The sequence below is a fragment of the Corvus kubaryi genome, unplaced genomic scaffold (genome assembly GCF_017639235.1).
Source record: "Corvus kubaryi isolate FWS band 111438036 unplaced genomic scaffold, C.kubaryi_AGA036_p1.0 37384, whole genome shotgun sequence".
NCBI classification, from domain to species: Eukaryota; Metazoa; Chordata; class Aves; order Passeriformes; family Corvidae; genus Corvus; species Corvus kubaryi.
The window spans coordinates 5,276,577-5,295,802 of record NW_024581126.1 but is presented as its reverse complement, the minus strand read 5'-3'; the positions used below and the strand labels follow the sequence as shown (position 1 = coordinate 5,295,802).

Below are 19,226 nucleotides of genomic sequence, written 5' to 3'. Positions count from 1 at the left end.
ATAGGACATTAGCTAAAGTCCTGCCTTTATAATTTAATATATTTGTCTGGAATACCTGAAAGATTATGTATCACAGTAAAAATAAGAAATTCTACTGGTATTGTATTGTGGACCTTATATAATGTGTATTTAAGACATGAAGGTAATTTTCTCACAAGGTTTCTACGTAGCAATGCCATTTCATATGTACATCCATGTGTACTTCTACAGTGAACGTAGATGTAAGATAGCCATGGAATTTAATTATTGCATTTTTAACAACGAAGGCAGTATGAACTTAATAAAGTTTCTTACTAAACATTTTTCCTAAGGAAAAATATGAAGTATAGATGCACTCATTATATACTACTTTTCCTGCAAAAGTGGTCACTATATTAGTTGTGTTTTCTTGTTATTAAAATTGTATTGATGTTGCTATTTGCTGGTCTGAATTTCAAGAATTAAGAGCTTCAGGATGATGAGACTTACTTGCAATGAAGCACTAGGGAAATTGAGACTAAGGACTAGGCTGGGAACTTGTATTTCCAGCCATGGGAACCAATTCTTTAAGTGCTCAATGAATAAATTGAAATTAATACTTCTTTCTCTTCCTAACTTTATTCATCACAAATATCCAGTGCAAGTATTCCTATGTTTGCACATGGACTAGTGATTTGGAGTGTTTACACACATAAGCATTAAATTGTTTGAGTAAATATGTCATCATCTCCAAACTTAAAGATTTAGATTTTTTAGTAATTTAATTTTATAAAAATTCTGAACTTATTTTTTAAGGAATATTTCATGACTATATCTTCCTTTCAAATTCAAAATTCCCTTCTTTAGCACATATCTCACCTACATTTTCATAACATTTGTCCAATATCAGCAAATCCATAAATTGTTTCAAAAAGAGTATTACCTGCCTTTATTTTACTGTTACAATCAGCAGACTCTGGAATACAGCAGTGTTTATCTATGTAGTAAAAGGAAAGGTGGAATTTGCTAGTCTGACAGTTTTCACTTAGGAAATGGGAAGAGAAGGAAGGAGGTGAGGGTCTTACCTTTGGTTTTGGTCCAGTTCCAGAAGTTTCTGCACATCATTTTTTGTTGATGCTTCATCATTTTTTAAAGACTGATAGCAACAAAAAAACTCTATTAAAGAGATACTTTTTATTATTATTCTGTGAAATTATTAATTAGGCCCTCGTTCATAAAATGGTCCTGGTGAATTGCAGACATTACCACTTAAAAAAATTGGAAGAATAGTCTGATTTTTCTTTTACTGTAACTCAAACACAGTTAACTGTACACAGCTTTGTATTTTTCAAGTACTAAATGAGAGCTAAATACAATAAGCACATTTAGAAACAGATGAATGCCTAAAAGCATTAGAATTTTATGACCAAGTAGGTGTGTACATACAAAAGATAATACTACAGCTCTTTGCCCATATCTCTGCAGTATTGAGTCTAAAATATTTCACTGTGTAATTTTGCTGAATACTACCTTCAACTGTGCTGCATTCTAAAGTAAATTTGTTACAAAGAGAAGCATATTTCTGTAAAAAGTAAGAAAAAACCTGCAATAATAGTGATAAAGCACTCAAAACCCACCAAAATTAAACCCAACTCGCAAACCAAAAACCCCAAAGATCCAAGAGTTAATTAATTAAAACCAGAGAAGTCTGGAACATAAGACATTTTAACATAATATAATATAGCACAGTACTGATACACACCACTAGTATTCTCATGTGAACAGATACAGTGCTTCTTCTCCTTTTATTTCTCCCAGCTAGCTTACATTGATGAAGACAAAAAAGTATTGTCAGAAAAATAATTTTTTTTTAAATGGCAGGAAATAGACAAATTTCAATTGATAATGAGTCTAAATGTTTTCACCAGACCAACAGACTCTACTGGGAAAAGACAGGTGCTCCCTCAGCTGAAAGCTGGACCTCAAATCCAGAGCAGCATTTTCAATCTAGTTTTTCCTCTGAGGAGCTGATTTGAGTTCAGAGTTAATCTATTGTGCTGTCAGCCTAACCATGATACCCGAAAGTTAAATGTAGAGTCTCAGTTCTCACTTCAAGCTCATCTAGCACAATTTGTCAGCTGAACTTGTATGCCCTGCAGTAAATCTAGTCAGACTGTGTAGATGGCATGTCAGAAAGGTAAACTGAGCAATTAAACTAGGTTGAGTGTATGGAATTCAGCAGCAAAGATCCTACCTGCAACAGCAAACGACATCCTTTGCAGTAGCTGCCAGTACTAACGTGAGTCAGCTCCACTAACAGTGCATATTCCTCGTCCTTCCCTTCCTTTTTCTATGTTTTATTTTCATATTTTCTTTATTTTTATTGAGCTGACAAAGGCCCCAATACATTAGGATAAAAATTTCCATTAAAAAAATCAGGTTTATGCCAAGTACAAGATCAACAAAATAAACAAAATAATAATTATTCACATATTTAATTATTTTAAAAAAAGAAACATGCATGTTTTTGTAATTAAAATACACCAATAAGAAAATGCTGAGGTAAGTAATCCTACAGAAAGTGAGACAGTCTAACCTGGAGGTTTACTTTAATTCCCTGAAGTTCTTTAGAAGTCTTTAACAGTTGATGAAGTATGTTGCTCCTTTCCTTAAAGACTTCTTTAAGTTGTCTTTCCAGTTCTTCATAGCCCTGTCTAACACAAAGAATAAATGCATGAGATCATCTCAAAACATTAGTCAATGCACCTGAAAACATATTTTAGTTCATCCAAATGTAATTGATTCCAACAACCTTTATAGATTTCAAATTGGACTATGTCCCCTTGCTCACCTATAGAACTTGATTTTTCCTAATATAGATAAATAGATGTTTTATACATTGAAATGGGATGTGCTGATTCTGAGTGAACAAATTACCAGATTGAAACACTGCAAATGATGGATTGTCTGTGATGAACAGGAGACATAAAGGGATGCATTTAACAAGAGTGACAGTGTGAGAATTTTCTTACCTTAAAGATTACCATACAAGAAGGCAAGCAAAACTTTGAAAACAGGAAGTTTTGAGAAATCAGTATGCTGAGGTGTCATGGTGAGGTGTCATGGGCAACCCAAAATGTTACTGTATTACTGTATATCTATCTGTGCCCAAAAATTGTCAGTCTTTTTCAGACCCTGCAGCCAGAAAACAGAACCAGGGGGATGGAAGTTTCTGCGGTCCCTCTTTAAGTCAGAGCCCAGATGCAGGGAGCTCTCTGTCTCTGCCAGTAGCATTTGCTAAGGTGGAGGCTCTGCTTTGGAGGGGGGTGCTTTGGGCATAGATTTTTTTTTTTTCTGGGCTTGCAACAGTAGCCACTCAAAAAACGCCTGCATTTCACAACCAAAAATTGATTCAGACTGAAGTTCGCAAACCTATCGGCAGCGTGAAGAGAGCCGGTCCCTGGGGCCAGTCACCCCGTGTCAGTGCTGACAGACCAGTTCCTCCCCTCAGCATGCCCACAGTGCAGGGGACAGCAGCGCCAACATCGGCAGTCTGGAGGGTGGCAGGAGGAAGAAGCGGGTGGCAGCGCTGACCCACACATGCCGGTACTTCTCATCTGCCACTAGAACTGCTCCATAAGCCCTATCTTGCCAGAAGGGTTTGCTGCCATCCTTTTCCTGTGTCTCCCAGATGATGTAACTGCCTTCAAAAGCCACCATTCTGAGGGGAGGGTAGGAACCTTCTCCCTTTGTCTCCATACACATGGTCTCCTGTGGCAGGTGCCATCTTGGAAAGGGTATTTCTGCCACTTTAGGTGTCTCTGTTCTCGGTGAGTTAATAAGATTTAGCAATTTTATACCTAGCCATTATTTAGGGTTATTTTCTGCCTGTTGCAGTTCTGCTTGTTAGAACTCCTCTTTAAATTGTTTTAAAAAAAGACATGAGGAAAGAACAATTCAGATCTGTTTTAACTTTGTAAAATTTAATTCATTCTATAATTTCTTCTCACTTAAATCTTCCCACAGTATAGACTAGAACTGACAAATATGCTCAAATGGAATCAAACCTAGTTATTAATTAATGGATGTTATAAATGGGCTCACGATTGAGCTTTTTATGCAAATTTATTAACGAGAACAAATTTAACTGACAATAAGAGACCTCTTGCGGCGATCTGCCTTACACAAAACAAAGGGTGCAGCACTGGAACCTTCATCTGGGACAGATGTGATCGGAGGCTCCCCTTGCAACCTCGAGTGATACATTTTATACCCCAGTCCCCGTCCCTAGGCCACCCCTTTCCCCACCCAACCAAAGCATCATGATTGGCTCGCTGATGTCTAGGATCTTCTTACTGGCTTGTTGTCATCTGGCAGTTATCTAGGGCCTTCTTACTGGTCTGGTGAACATCCAATGACAGTTCTTGATTTCTCCCTTTATGTAAATAAGGTCTTAAACACTCCCCTTACAATTACATCATAGATATTTTGCAAGAGTCCCCAGTTCTCCACTTTGTACAACAGTCTTAACAATAAATTTATTAATATTGAATGCAATAAATGGATTAACTATTAACTTGACCTTGATAAATTTAACAATTAAACCTGATAACAGACAAACAAACCAACTGAATCACCAAATACCTTAGATTAGCCAAACAACCAGGAGTATAATTAGTTTCAGAACTATTCAATTATAAAAACACTTAACAAGTGAATTAACAACTTTTACTTAAATGCGAAAGCCAACCTTCTCAAACCTAATCATAACAATGGATGAGTAAAAACATTCTATCCTTCTCAAAATGGAACTTTCACTTCGAATGAAGTCTTATATTTTAAAGTTTTTATAAAATCCACAATGAAATAAATCCAATTCATATTGCTTGAGGTTAAATGAAATACAGATCCAGATCTCATATTCCATTTCAGAAAAAGAGGTAAACTTTAGAATTAATGCTAATGCAACATACCTTTTCATTTAAAATTGTTGTTTTGAGAAAGACCAAACAGTTAATTAAAAACATCCTTTCCTTTTGCAACTTAATTTTATTTTTTTCTTTCTTGCAATACCTCAGGGGAAAAAAATCTCAAATTTGCAGCACATAAGTAGTATTTTACTAGGAGGTTTAAAACTTTGAGGTTAAGCAGGGATCTTAACACTAACGGACTTTGAATACACACTTTAGCAAAGAAACTCAGGAAAGCAAATTAAATGTCTCATTTAGTATCAGTACTATCTACTTTAGCAATAGCTCACAAAATATGACAGACCTATGAAAAAAGAAAATTATTCTACATTAAATGATACTTTAAGTAACTAGAAGTGATGACAGCGACTTGAATCTCATAATAAAAAACCTAGATAACTGGATGTTATCAAAACATAAGTTCAAGGCCAGCTGAATGGAGTTTTAAGCATCCTGGCCAAGTGGAAGGTTTCCCTAGCCATGGCAGGGGACTGGAATTTAAGTTCCCTTCTACCCCAACCATTCTATAATCCTATGATCAAAAATAAGTTAGTTCTAATAGAGGTCATGCAGCCAAACACATATGGGTTTACAGGAAAATCTATATGCCAAAATTAAGTACCTTCCATAATTTCACATTATTTACGTTGAAGGTTTGGTTCAATTTTTTTTGTATCAAATTTTATAACAGAAACTGGATGAATCAAATCTAGCTAGTGCTAGAATACATGATAAATATAAGCATTCTCATAATTACCTGCAAAATGTAAGAAATATTCAGTGTAATACAGGAACACAGGATATGCTACATATGATATAGAACAAGCTACATATGATTCTAAAGAAGGTATCACTGTAATAGAGCTGCCTTACCTCAGCATTAAAATTATATGAGTCAACCTGACAAGTTTCAGAGAATACCCCCAGTTTACTTTGCCTATGAACAGAGGTCAAGGAGGAACTTCCTCCTGCTAAAGTGGTCAGGTGGTTTCAATAAGGTAATCACTTCCATTCCTTTTTAAGCAACAGAAAAATGTGTGTTAGTCCCGATGGTCTCTTTTTGCTGGTGATACGTTGGACTTTTGTTTAAAAAAAAAATTTACATGCTGGAGGTAACACTGTGTTTTAGCAATCACTTTGAAGTACTGCCCTCTTTTCCCCCAAAATGCTTGAGCATTTAATGGTCATCTGTCCATCCCAGGCTGCCCCATGGGTATTCAGTTGGCACGTTTTGCTCTATTGCCTGATAAACAGCAATTCGCATAAACTAGGAGATTTCCAGAATTAAAAAAATTAATATAAATTATGTATGCACTCCTCTTTTCCTTCATATTATCTTCTATGACACACTGTGCAGAGAGGTGGAGACAAAAAGCCAACAAGCAATTTACTCTGAATAAACAGTAAAATACTTTTGTGCTCTGATTACAATTGCTAGTTTAGGGCATTCTATTGTAAATTCTAAGAAAATTAGGTAAGTTTATGAGAGGGTAACAAATTGTAACAAATACTGCTTACAAAGTACCCTTGCAAAGTGCATGATAACTCTGGTGTTTCTACAGCAATCTTTTGAAGGTATTCTTGGTCGTGGAAGTGTGCACATGAATCTGGTTTATATTTAAGTGAGAAAAAGATTAACCATAATTCTAAGTCAGCATATATGGAAGTTGAAGATAAGAATCTTTAGAATTGTACAATAATCAAATGAGATGTAAATAATCTGTAATATATCAGAGCATTGTAATGCAGATTTTCCCAAGTATGAACATTTAGAATCTAGAAAATCTCTGAAATTTATTAGTGATCAAACCCCAAAATTATCAGCTTATCTAGATAAAGTATGCTACATATAATTATAGTATATATATACATATAAAATGTATTATAATAGTATCCAACCTGAGTTTCAGCTCTACCTGATTTCATTTAATTCTGCATAAACTATTACATTTGGGAAAAATCATATAAGCATTAAGCTGATCACCAGATATGCTTTTGCTGAAATCCAACCTTTGTCAGATACAACTGTTCTCCATACTCAATTACACTTACACTATATATTTTGTATTTGGGCATTACCTGAACATTGTGTTTCAGACTGGGGTGGGGGGAGAGGGGGAAGTGGGAACAGGGAGCAGGGAAAAACTGGGAATTTAGGGGGAAATGAAGAAAATTATTATTTACCTGACTGTAGGGTATGTCCAGCCACTGCCCTGGAGGGATGTCTGCTGAGATTGCACAATCCCCAGCAGGACTCCCTGGGAAGGCAGCTAACCGTTTTACTCACGGCGAGAAAACACAGACCCAGAATCCTTTAGGAGACCCTACGCAGATCCTTTGTAATCCATTGGTCTTTACCCTCTGAGACCCATCCCCTGTATCCCTATAAAAGCAAGCCCTCTGCCCCTGCGAGGAGAGAGCTCTCGTCCCTGGCTTTCCCCTTCGCCAGAGGGGACCAACAATAAAGCTCCTTTCGTGTGGAACCAGCTACACGAGCTTCTCATCTCTCTCTGGTCTGGCTTGGCCTGGAGGCTGCCCTGCAGAGCTGAGTTGAAATCACGAGCTGACAATCACTAAAGAGTTGACAGCCTCTGCAAGAGCCCCCTAGCTAACAGCTGAGGGAAGGCAGCAGGCCTCGGGAAGGCAATTCCTTTTGGGACCATCTCTCCAGACCGGTCACCTCTTCCTTGGTCAGAGCTACTGACCCCTCACCAGCTGTAATACCTGACCTTTACTAGTTGTGCAAAATATTTGGTTGTTAAAGATGGGGCTCATGATCACCTGAGGAACCTGGACATACATAAATCTATGTGACCCAATGAGATGCATTAGAGAGTCCTGAGAGAATTAACTGGTGTAGTTGCTAAGCCACGGTCCATGATATTTACAAAGTCATGGCAGTCAGGTTAAGTCCCGGGTGACTGAAAAAAGGGAAATATTGTATCCATCTTTAGAAAGGATAGAAAGGAGGACCCTGGGAACTACTGACCTGTCTGTCTCACCTCTGTGCTGGGAAGGTCATGGAACAGATCTTCCCAAAAGCTGTGCTAAGGCACATGGAGGACAGGGAGGTGATTTGGGACAGCCAGCACAGCCTCACCAAGCACCGGTCCTGTCTGACCAACCCAGTGGCCTTCTGTGATGGGGTGACTACATCAGTGCACAAGAGAAGGGCTACAGATGCCATTTTTCTGGACTTCTGTAAAGCCTTTGTCAGAGTACCCCACCACATTGGAGAGAGATTGGATTCGGTGGGTGGACTGTTAAGTGGATAAGGAATTAGTTGCATGGGTGTATCCAGAGAATAGTGATCACAGTGATGATGACAAGTGGTGTCCCTCTGTAGTGGGTTGAACCCGAGCTGATGGATGGTCTTTTAGACTAATGACGCTTCTCACAATTTACATATTTAAACCGCGCAGAAAAGCGGGAATTTCCTTTTCGTTCCAGCTCACCTGCTGGAAGTTGGGGGGGCCTTGGAGCCTCTGGGCCCCACTGGGCCGGGGCTCCTGCCCCCCTCCCCTTTCCCCAACGCCGTGGTATGGACCCTGGGTCGCTGGGAGGGGGAACTATCCCAGAACCGCAGGCAGCTAAAATTAGCGATGGACTGCCACACAGCTAAACCCATCCGGTACAGCTTCTTGGGACCGGCGCGTCCCTCTCCTCTCCACGTGGAGCCAATGGGACCCGGCAGAGCCTCTTGTCTGCAGCCAGCACACTTCGTGCCAAACTGAAAAAGACACCATGCAGCCAGCAGCACAAAGGGAGCAACGCTTTCTCCACCATAAAGCTTGAACAAGAACACTCTTCAACATGGCGGCTGCAGAATCAGAGAGAAAGTGAGTCACATGTGATGAAGAAAGAAATGGCGATGGGAGAAAAGAGGGCGGTGCTGCGTTTCTCGCGTGTAGCTTAAAAAAACTTCTTGCATGCCATAGTAAGAAACTAGTATCACGAACTGTCTCTTTAATCCATTTGAAGTACATGGGGGGATGGAGAATTCACGTGTGGCCCACGAAGATTGTGAAGAGTGCTTATGCCAGGCTATATTGAAGCAGTGAGAGGCTTTTAGAGACTTGTGGCGAAGAAAGCCTTTGTGTTCAGGCCAAAATAACTCATCCTTAAAAAGATTAATAACCCCATGTGACGGCCCATGTTTTGCAGTGTGAAGGAACTGTGAGATTTTTTCATGGAAGAGATGTTTTACACTACAGCAGATTGTTTCTTTCTGGGCAGGTCTGCTGTTGGTGGCAGTTTGGGAACCATGTGAAGCAGAATAAACCCCTTTTTTCCTTAAGCATAAGAAAGAGACTTTTCAAGAACTGCAACACTGACTAAAATCCCATGTTCTGTTATCCTTTGGGTGAGTTGGGTAAAAAGAGGAAAGTGCTAGAAGAGGAGGAGGGTGTCGGGGTCCCTTCCCCCCTGCCATGTAGTCCTGGGAGAGGGGCCCTGGGCGGGGAGACAGCCCTGGTCAGCCTCATTCCCCATTGGTTGTTCTGTGTTGGCCTGCACAGGCAAGGACCCTCTGGTCCCGTGATTGAACAGTTCCTCGGCAAACCTCTGGCCATGAGGCTGGAGAAATAAACATCTCTCTGAAACATCAGTCAAGAATCGGTCCATATATATTTCTTTTCCATGGCCCTCCTTGTTTGATACGCATGTCAAAGTATCCGCACTGTAACAAATGGTAGATAATGCAAGCAGAACGATCCCCAATCCCTAAGGACAGCGACTGATTTGTGAGTAAACTCTAGAACCTCTGGATTTCTCTTCTTGTTTTTGCTTTGCTATTCCATATCTGAACTATGGAGGAACCGTGGGAAGACTCTTGGCTCTCCGAGCCGCATATGGACACTTATCTTAAACTTGAAAAGATTCTTGAACAACAATTTGTAAATTTTAGCTTAATTCAAGCTCAAAAGGAACTGAAACACTTCCTGGCATGGTTGTTTAAGAACTTCTTCTATGTCTCTTGGGATTTAATTCTTACCAAAGACTTTTGGAAGACCGTTTGGACACAGTTAATTTTTGAATCAAAATATATGCCGATGGAAGAATATTTTCGTGAATATTATTTAATTACCAAGACTGTTGAGCAATGTCAGCTGTGTCCTGGCGAAGGGAAGCGTGCCTCAGAGTCCGTGCGACCCAGACCACGTGGACTGAGCGCTCTCTGAGCAGCAGCAAGGCAGTTCCCATGCGTGGGCGGAGCAGCGCGAGCAGCAGTGTCGGCAGCAGAGCGAGGCGCAGCGGGAGTGGGGCGATCCGGCGGTGCCCACCCGGGCACTGCACAGTGCATGGTGGAGTGAGCCCCGTGAATGCCTGACCGAGAGGGGTGGCGTGCGGGTGGCGGCTGGTGGCGGTAGTGGCAGAGAGGAGCCACACCCAGCTGAAACGCATGCCGGAGCAGGGCGCGGGGGGGTCGCTGCTCGGGGGCCCGGCCAAGACGTGGGTGCAGCGCCAGGCAGCGGCAGTGCAGCTGAGAGCAGAAGCGGTGGAGTGCAGTGAGCTGAGTGGCGTGGCCCAGCCTGGCCCGCGCGGCCCTGAATGCGACCCTGGGAAGAGCGCGCAGGCACAAGCAGCCCCGACAATTCCAACATGGGAGCGAGCGAAAGCGAAAGGTAAAGCAAAAACGCAGCGACAGAAAACAGCAGCCACTCGGAAAAAGGAAAAAATCACCGTAGCTAAGGTTTTAGGACTAGTAAAATGGTATAATGTTAAACAAAATTATGGTTTTATAACAAGATGTGACAACCAAGAAGACATACTCGTTCATAGAACTGCTATTAAAAAGAATAACCCTGAAAAATACATCCCAAGCTTGGGAGATGGAGAGGTGGTGGAATTCAAAATTTTACAAGGTAGAAAAGGGTTACAAGCAGTAGAGGTCACTGGGCCTGATGGTGTTTCTGTAAAAGGCAGTATATATGCAAAAAATCGTAGTCATGTTAGACAGTATCTCCATTATAAGCCCCCCCTACAGTGTCCCTTTCTTAATCCCACCTTCCCCTTTTACCCTATACCCAATATGAACCCTTTCCTAAGTTTACCCCATCCCCAGTTTATTCCTAATCTGTTTTTCACCCCATGGCTTCCCTATACAATTCCCTTTCCCTACAACTGCTCTCCAACGCCAAGGGGGGGATGAAAAGGGGAGGGAAGAAATTAAACCCTCTCCTGCCTCAGTTTCCCCACAAAGCATGCTCGGAGAGTCCTGTCTCCCTTCTGTCAGCCTTAAGATGTTACAGAGAATCTGTTTGGACATTTAAAGGCTCAGGAGGGTGGCTTATTTTATTTTGAAACTGTCCTTGTTGTTTTCAATGTTAAGTTCTAAATCTCTTTTTGTTAAAAATAAACGGGTGAAATGTCGAGGTCCCTTCCCCCCTGCCGTGGGGTCCTGGGAGAGGGGCCCTGGGGGAGAGGCATGGGGTTTCCCTAGGCCCTGGTCAGCCTCGTTCCCCATTGGTTGTTCTGTGTTCCTCTGCGCGAGCAAGGACCCTCTGGTCCCGTGATTGCAACAGTTCCTTGGCAAACCTCTGGCCATGAGGCTGGAGAAATAAACATCCCTCTGAAACATCTATCAAGAATCGGTCCATATATATTTCTTTTCCATGGCCCTCCTTGTTTGATACGCATGTCACAGTATCCGCACTGTAACAGGAGGGGGTTTGCTTTAATTTCTTGTTAATTCTTTTTACTTTTAATTCTATTAGTAATAAAACTCTTTCTTTGTACTGCAACCATTTAAGTTGGAACCTGTTTTGCCTTTCAGCTCTCTAGTTTTCCTCAATATTTTTTTATTTTCCCCTTATGAAAATAACAGATTTTGTGTGCTTGACGCTTAGCTGCATCAAACCACAATACCCTCAGGGGTCCATATTGGGGCAAGTGTTATTTCATACTTTCACTAAAGACATAGATGAAGGTATTGAGTGCACTCTCAGCAAGTGTGCAGATAACACCAAGCTAAGGATGCAGTTGACATGCCTGAAGGATGGGATGGCATCCAGAGGGACCTGGACAAGCTCGACAACTGGGCCTGTGGGAACCCAGAATACAGAGAATAGTTCTCTGCTTGTTTTGAAGGGTTCTACCCCCCTGGACAACACTGTTTTTGACGTTCGTCCATGGAGAAAATTGCCTACCCTCTGGGAAGAATTAGAATCTACACTGGTGTGAACTAGGTGTCAGCTCCCATCAATGAGTAAAGGAGAAGAAGCAGATTTCTGAAAACTTGCAGCTGGCATAGATATCTGGCCCCAGGAAATGAAACAGCAAGTTCAATCATCATGAACAACATGGTACTGAAAATATGACCCAAAGGAAAAAGGTTGTATTCATCCACTAAAAAGTGCAAGAAACCCCAGAGACCTAACATGAGGAGGGACTGTGCAAACCCACGTGTGATTAAACCCACATAAAAATAATTCCTCCTCCCAAACATATATATAGGTGTGTTGAGACTTTTTCCTTCTTCAAGTTGTCATTCAATAGGCACTGTATCGGCTGTAATATGGAACGCACACCTTCTGAAAAGGAAATGACTGAACTCTTTGCAACTATTCAAATACAGATTGCATAAACATTGACCAAATAACAGAATAGAGAATAATAGAATAATAGAGCTGATTTTTCATACGATTCTGCAGGATTTAGCCTTTAAATTTAACACACCAACCCATTCTTTTCTTAACTTTACCCTTTTCAGTTCTGATATTCTTCATCATTTATGTCCTTTATACTACCTTTGGTCTGATGTTCCACTGCATATCTAAAATTTTTGACTAAGACCTCAGTGCTACTACCCTTAAATACAGCGCTGTTAATAGTGTCTCCTCAGATAACATCTCTTACAATAGAGTCAGGTTACCATTACTGTTACAGCTAGTTGTATAATTTAATCCTGTAGCTGCTTTGGAATTTTACATTTAATTTTGATGGACATTACTATATTTAGATGGACACTATTACATTTAATAAAAAAGGAACCTAACAACATCATGAAATCTATGATCCTATCCCCCAGTATAAGTACTTGCCTTCCCGCCTATACTTGGAAATACAAAGAGCAGTCGGACTGTGAGAAACTATACAGGCTTTAGCAAAAGTTAGTTACAAATTCCCTCAAAGTGAACAGTAACTAGTCTTTCACGAGGCTGTAAAATAAACACTTCTGATTACCACTACACATTCCAAGAAGGTTAGAAAACAAGTATAACCTATATAATTCAACAGCAATTTAAAGGGTTTATTGATTTAGCTTGTACCTGAACTGTAGAATGGTTTTCTCAAGGGCAATTGCAATATGAGATCACTTACCCAGGACAAGTCCACTCTTTTTTCAGAGTGATGTGTTTTTGCTTATAGCATTTATACCCAGATACATAACTAAAACATAAAGGATTTTAATTATGGAAAATTATGGTATTATTAGATATGGAAAGGATTAGTTGCTTACAAGGTGAAAGTTGTATTAAACATACGCATTTCATTATTTGTGCTGACTACAAAATATGGAGTATTGACTTTCTGATAATTCTATCACTATTGGCTCTCTCCCACCCTGAGTGGTTCATTATTCTGAAAAAGCCAAAACCATCAGAAAGTAACAGCTATATTTTCAGACCAATTTTTCCTTCCCCCTGGTGCACTTTCTTACATGAAACCAATAAAGAAATTGAACATCAGGGAAAAAGAGCCTTTGTACGTACAAGCATACATATTTATAGAACTGCACTAAGCCAAAATACAAGGTATTTCCTTTTATATTTCTTTTTCCTGGGAATCAAAATGAAAATATTTAAAAATTTACAAACCTAAGCTTTTCTAGTTATATGTACTACTCATTATCATGGGAACAACCTTGTATTAATTTCAAAAATTTCAGAAAAGAAGAGGTGATGTAGATCCTTGATGGTATGTTTATACACTCCCAGTTGGGTGAATTTAGAAAAAAATGTCTGCACATACAAAATTATGCATTACTATGCATCTCAGAAATCACAAGTAGTATTTATGATAAAAGTCTTTGGATAATCGTAATTCAAACTCCTATGTTTCACAAATCCATTTATGCTGCAAGCAAAACCCAGCACAGCTTCCCTCATGGTTGTGCAGTAATGCCAGAGTTAGGAGACATGAACTATACAACATTACTAGGATCAAAATGAAGAATCCAGTTCTTACAGGCTTGCTCACAGCCCAACATGTCTTTCACCTGTATCTTATTGTACTAGTTTGAAAACAAACCAGTGGGAGGCACCAAGTCAGAATAACAATTTAATGGAAATTAAAGAAAAGGGGAAAAAAAAGGTAAAAGAAAACACTGGTTCAAACTGACAGAGTCAAGGTACAACCTGACACCCTGTTAGGCAGGGTGGTGGAAGCAGTCTGGTAGAATGGTGGCTGCAGTCCTCTGAAGCAGTGATCCTGTAGTAAAACAGTCTGCTCTTCCTCAGGAAGTCCAATGGTGGCTGTGTAGCTCCTGTCCTCTGGAAATCCAGTGGGAAGACCGAGTCTCTGGTGTTCAGCCTCAGATTATATCTACGATGGGATGCTTGGTTCCTCCCTCTGGGTGGAGCATCTCACAATGGGGTAATGAGTCATGAGGCAAAGTGTTGATTAGGCTCATTAACAGAAGATAGTCCGGAGGGAGTTATCTCTGAGTCAGGCTGCAGGACAATGATGGGCAATTAACAGAAAGATAGTCTGGGGGGAGGAGGCAAGGAAACACTGCCCCACCTGATTTCAACAGCTGATGGGGATGGTAATAGAATACACTGCAACCCAGGACACTTATGTTCCCTGTTCTTGTTGCAAGACTTGACCAATATACGTGTTTTCAGGAAGCAATCATCATGCTTGTCCATTTATAAAATGCAGTTCAATCAGTAAAACTCACATTAAGATCAAATAACTGAGGCACAACAGCAGCAAAACAGGGACGAAGACCATGTCAGACCAGTAGGACTGTTCCTTGGACAGAGATTATTTGCATGCAGTACACCCTTAACCATATGTCAGGGTTTCAAAGACTGCAAATATGAAAATAGGAAACGGAGTTGCAGTACATTATTTACAGGAAAGAGGCCAACTTAACAATTATGTCAACAATGTGGTTGACATTCACCACACTGGAAGGTACGTTAGGAGCTATACAACTATCTGTCTTTCTGTTTCACTTAGTATTAAAACTGGTTGCTAATAACACAAGTCAGGTTTTAAAGTCAAAGTTTGTTGATCACTGCACCATCCTAATAAACATTTTGTGGAAATCATAATGAAAACTCTTTGAAACCAGTCAAGATCTTGCACTCTCATCAGTAAAATCCCAGATAATTAAACACATTAAGAGTAATAAATATTCTAAATATTTTAATGGAATTTTACAGAAATTATATAAAAACAGTGCATTTTTTCAGTAACACACTGTCCAGTAAGAAAATTAAACAAACTGAATTTTATGTACACATCTTGTAGACTTCAAAGGACAGAACCTTTTGAAATCTACTTGAGTGAAACAGATCCAAATGTTTTGTAGCGTAACACTCACTGTTTATATTAAGAAACTAGTGGCAAAGTCACCAAAAATTACATAGTCATTACACAACTCTGTGATTGCTGCTTAACTTACTCTCTTTTGTCTGTATTAAGAATAAAAATTTGGAATTATTATGATTACACTTCTATCGTGATAAATTTTATGAACGGAAGACGAAAAGGCAGTAATAGTTTTAGTATTCACTTTTTTCCTCATAGCCCTTCTTGATATGAAACAGTCATGAGAAATGTGCCTTCCTCTAGCAACTATACATTTGACTTTCTGAAACCAAAATATGACAGCATTTCTCTTTTCTTACGCAGCCTGTTAAACTTAGTTTTAGGATAATGGATGTATGCAATGTCTTTTCTTAAAGGGTCAACAATAAATTTCTAACTATTTAAAGCTGAACTAGGCTTGCTACTAAAGCCGTTCTCACTGTGATAGATAAATGTTATAATATTGGCTTTCTGCAAATGTTAAAATGAATGGTGTTAAAGTAGCTTTGTTATTGTGATAGATACATATTATAGCATTGGCTTTCTACAAATAGATGCTATATGCATAATGTTAAAGTAGCTTTGTTATAAAGATGTAGTTTTGTAACAATAACTAAGGCCTTTATTTCTGTCATTAACTGAACTTAGACATAATAGTGAAATAGCTAATATAGTTATGCTTGTGGTAGTTGAACTGTCTGCTTGGTTGGATAACATCCAACCAACGTGTGTTGAAGACCCCTGCTATTGACATACCAACTATCAGCAACTACCGTCTGCAGAAACCATCGACCAAAGCCCACTCTGGGGGTGATAATAAAAACTGACTAAAACCACAGCCAAGAAATGCGCATGCTCTAAAAAGGCAGATCCAAGGAGGAGCCATGCTAAACAGTTCCTGGAACATGTAAACTAGTTTAAGGAAAAGTTCGAATATGCATAATTGATTATGAGTATGCATTCGGCTGATGCAATAGGACAGGTATATAAAGGGTGTCTCCAAAATAACAGGTGTGCTCTTGGTTGAGTGCCAAAGCACCCGACGCTGTGAATTTTGCTTTATTATCTTCGTCCCTTTTTGTCCTTTATTAAACATTTGAATCCTAGCAGGAGAGTGAACCTCGTTTTTCACATCACTATTGTTAGTACTGCACAAAGCAGGCATGAATGCAATACCCTGTCGTGTTGCATCACTAGGTATTTTCCAAAGAAAACTATATGCTGCACTCAATAGATCTTCTTCTGAAGGCACACAGATTTTTACTTCAAGCTGGAAAAATACAAGAAAAGAGAGATTACAACATTAAATGATGAGGTATGAGCAATTTCAAAATTATTTTAATTTGATCTGATTCATTAAATGGCTCTTGCTGGAAGGAAAAAGTCTCAACAAATCTGTAAAACTGAAGGAGGAAGAGCTATAACCCTCATATTCAATAGCCCAGTTATTAGTATGTAGGAGATCTGCGTTAATATTTGCAGCTACTTTAGCTCTTATCTCTGATAATAATGTAAAGCAACACAGTTTTAAAGCACTTACAGGTAACACTGCAGTTCTTGCTAATGTGGCTCACACTTCATAGAGAATTAAGCATTCATCATGGTAGGAGTACAACTATCTCACCCCTCATGCAAAGGATTCTTTGAAAAAGAAAGAGAACCATTTACAATGTATTAGCCTATTTTGTAAAAAAGTAAACCAGCTATAAATAGATAGGATCAATAGAAACTTCATCACACCTTTTAAAGTAACTGACTAGCTTCTATTTCATATATTAAACTTCAAGCATAGTACAAATCCACACCCTGTACAACAGAGAGCACTTCAATGATTTTGTAACATTGGAGAGGGCAAGGATGTTGTAGTTAATGAATCAGAACTAATTATCATTCTACTTTGCTACTTTCAACCTATATTAACAAGTTTATGCTTAAAAATATGAGACGCTTAATGCAGCTTATTATTTGTGAAACCCTAACCGTAGAAAGGAGGCAGTTTCCTCTCAGACTCCCAAGATTGTTTTGTTTTGATACACTTGTTTCATTGCATGAAGTAACACCAGACTCCAATATAATATACCTTTAGTAACAAAACCAAATGTTGCTCATTGGTTGATAAAAAATTGGGCTCAATCATTTTGCTCTTTTTAGGTGAGTATGACTGGAAGAAAGGTTTATGAAATCAACAGCCAGCTGGCAGAAGCTTCTGGCACAGTATGTCTGAGGAAGGGAGAAAAAAGTCTTAGCCCTAAAACATACTAGTTAAAATAGTTAAAACCCAGTGTTGGTATGCAGGGCCCTGTTAGTGCTCAAGAAACAAGTGTAGTGTGATACTAATTCTTCCTCAGGACCCTTCATAGGCATGCTCCTAGGCGGGAATGGTAGCTTTGGCATCTTGTGCTAGTTTTTTATTTCAGCCCTAAGGAAAGACTAACCATTGAGATGGCACAGTTCCACTAAAGGCAACACATTTGACACCAAGTTCTTTGTTGAAGATAAGTCACTTTCCAAATTCTTTTCAAATTAGCTCACTTTTGCTGCTTAGCTATAGAAGATTAAGGAAGAGAAAGAACAGGTGGATTGGAACCAGTCAATTATTTTATGTTTGCAGCCTAGCGTCTCTCTGTATTTGCAAGTCTGAAGCAAGACTTCTTCCTCAACTGCAACTTTTTGGTACACACTGTTTTTACAGGTGTCTTGGGGATTTATTATCCCATAATTTGATCTGTTTTGTTTGTGCCCGGGGTGGCTGCTGTTCCCACCCCACCCCTCGTCCTCCCTGGCTCTGGGACTCTCACGATGTTTGGAAGACAAGCCGGGGTTTCCAGAGGGAGTTGGGGGTGGGGCGAGAGGCTGCGTTTCCCTTTTGGCGCAGGCTGTTGGACTGGACACACGCGGCCAATATCTTGGACCAGGGGTCCTGCTGTTCGTGTGGGTTTTGCCTTTTTTTTTTTCTTTTCTTTTTTTTGCTTTGGCACTGTGACTGAGCTTGCCAGCTTGGCTTCTTTTGCTGCTCTGCTATCAGGAAGCCCAGAGCCTGTGTGTGCCCTGCCAAGACCCAGAAACACACTGCTTCCCGCCAGGGGCTGCCCCCGCACCCTCTGTACAGCCCGGACCTAGAGATCAGCCAGCACCGGTGACAAATCCCGAAGAGTCTTTTCCCTACTGTGTTTGGACTGCTACTGCCCAACCCCCACTGTACCTCTGACATTGCTCCGGGTTTGTGCTACACTTTAGCTTTTCATCCCTGTCATAAGTGTTTTGGTCCAGTTGATAGATTGTTAACAAAGTTAGTACGGTAGGTAATGAAAATGTATTAAGAGTTAGAAACAATTTGTACTTTTAAATGTTACTTTTCTTGAACATTAAATGACTCACTAAATTGTATCTCAAAGTTCAGTGTAGTTAAGTAATTGAACTGGGTTAAGGTAAAGGGGAGTAGTTAATCTAAAATATCAGATAAGTGCAGGCTCTATTTACAGGATGGGTGCTCTAGAAAGTTCTCAAACTGACATCATCGTACTACATAATATCATTTCATACATCATCAAGAGAGATCCAGATTGGACAGCAGAACGAGCCAATGGAATCAGCCCCTAGAGATGGTCAGGGATGCACCATCGAATGAACCAATGACACCAGACATGTAAATAAGGCATCAAAAGTAAACTGACCAGAGAGCAAGCCGAAAGTTTATGAACTGTTCTAGTGCTCAGCACTAGGTCCTCCTGAGGTAGCTTGTTTACCGAGGGAGCA

At 39.9% G+C, this 19,226-nt stretch overlaps 1 protein-coding gene across 4 annotated transcripts in view; it reads right to left on the bottom strand.

The window, feature by feature from the left end:
- LUZP2 (leucine zipper protein 2) overlaps positions 1-19,226 on the bottom strand; it is a 205,176-nt gene that overhangs the window by 114,245 nt on the left and 71,705 nt on the right. For all 4 annotated transcript variants that reach the window (XM_042035659.1, XM_042035658.1, XM_042035656.1 and 1 more), the window contains exons 2-3: positions 2,555-2,672; positions 1,044-1,114 (exon numbers count right to left, since the gene is read on the bottom strand). In XM_042035659.1, the coding sequence (XP_041891593.1) occupies positions 1,044-1,114; positions 2,555-2,672 (189 nt within the window). The remainder of the gene's footprint in view (positions 1-1,043; positions 1,115-2,554; positions 2,673-19,226) is intronic.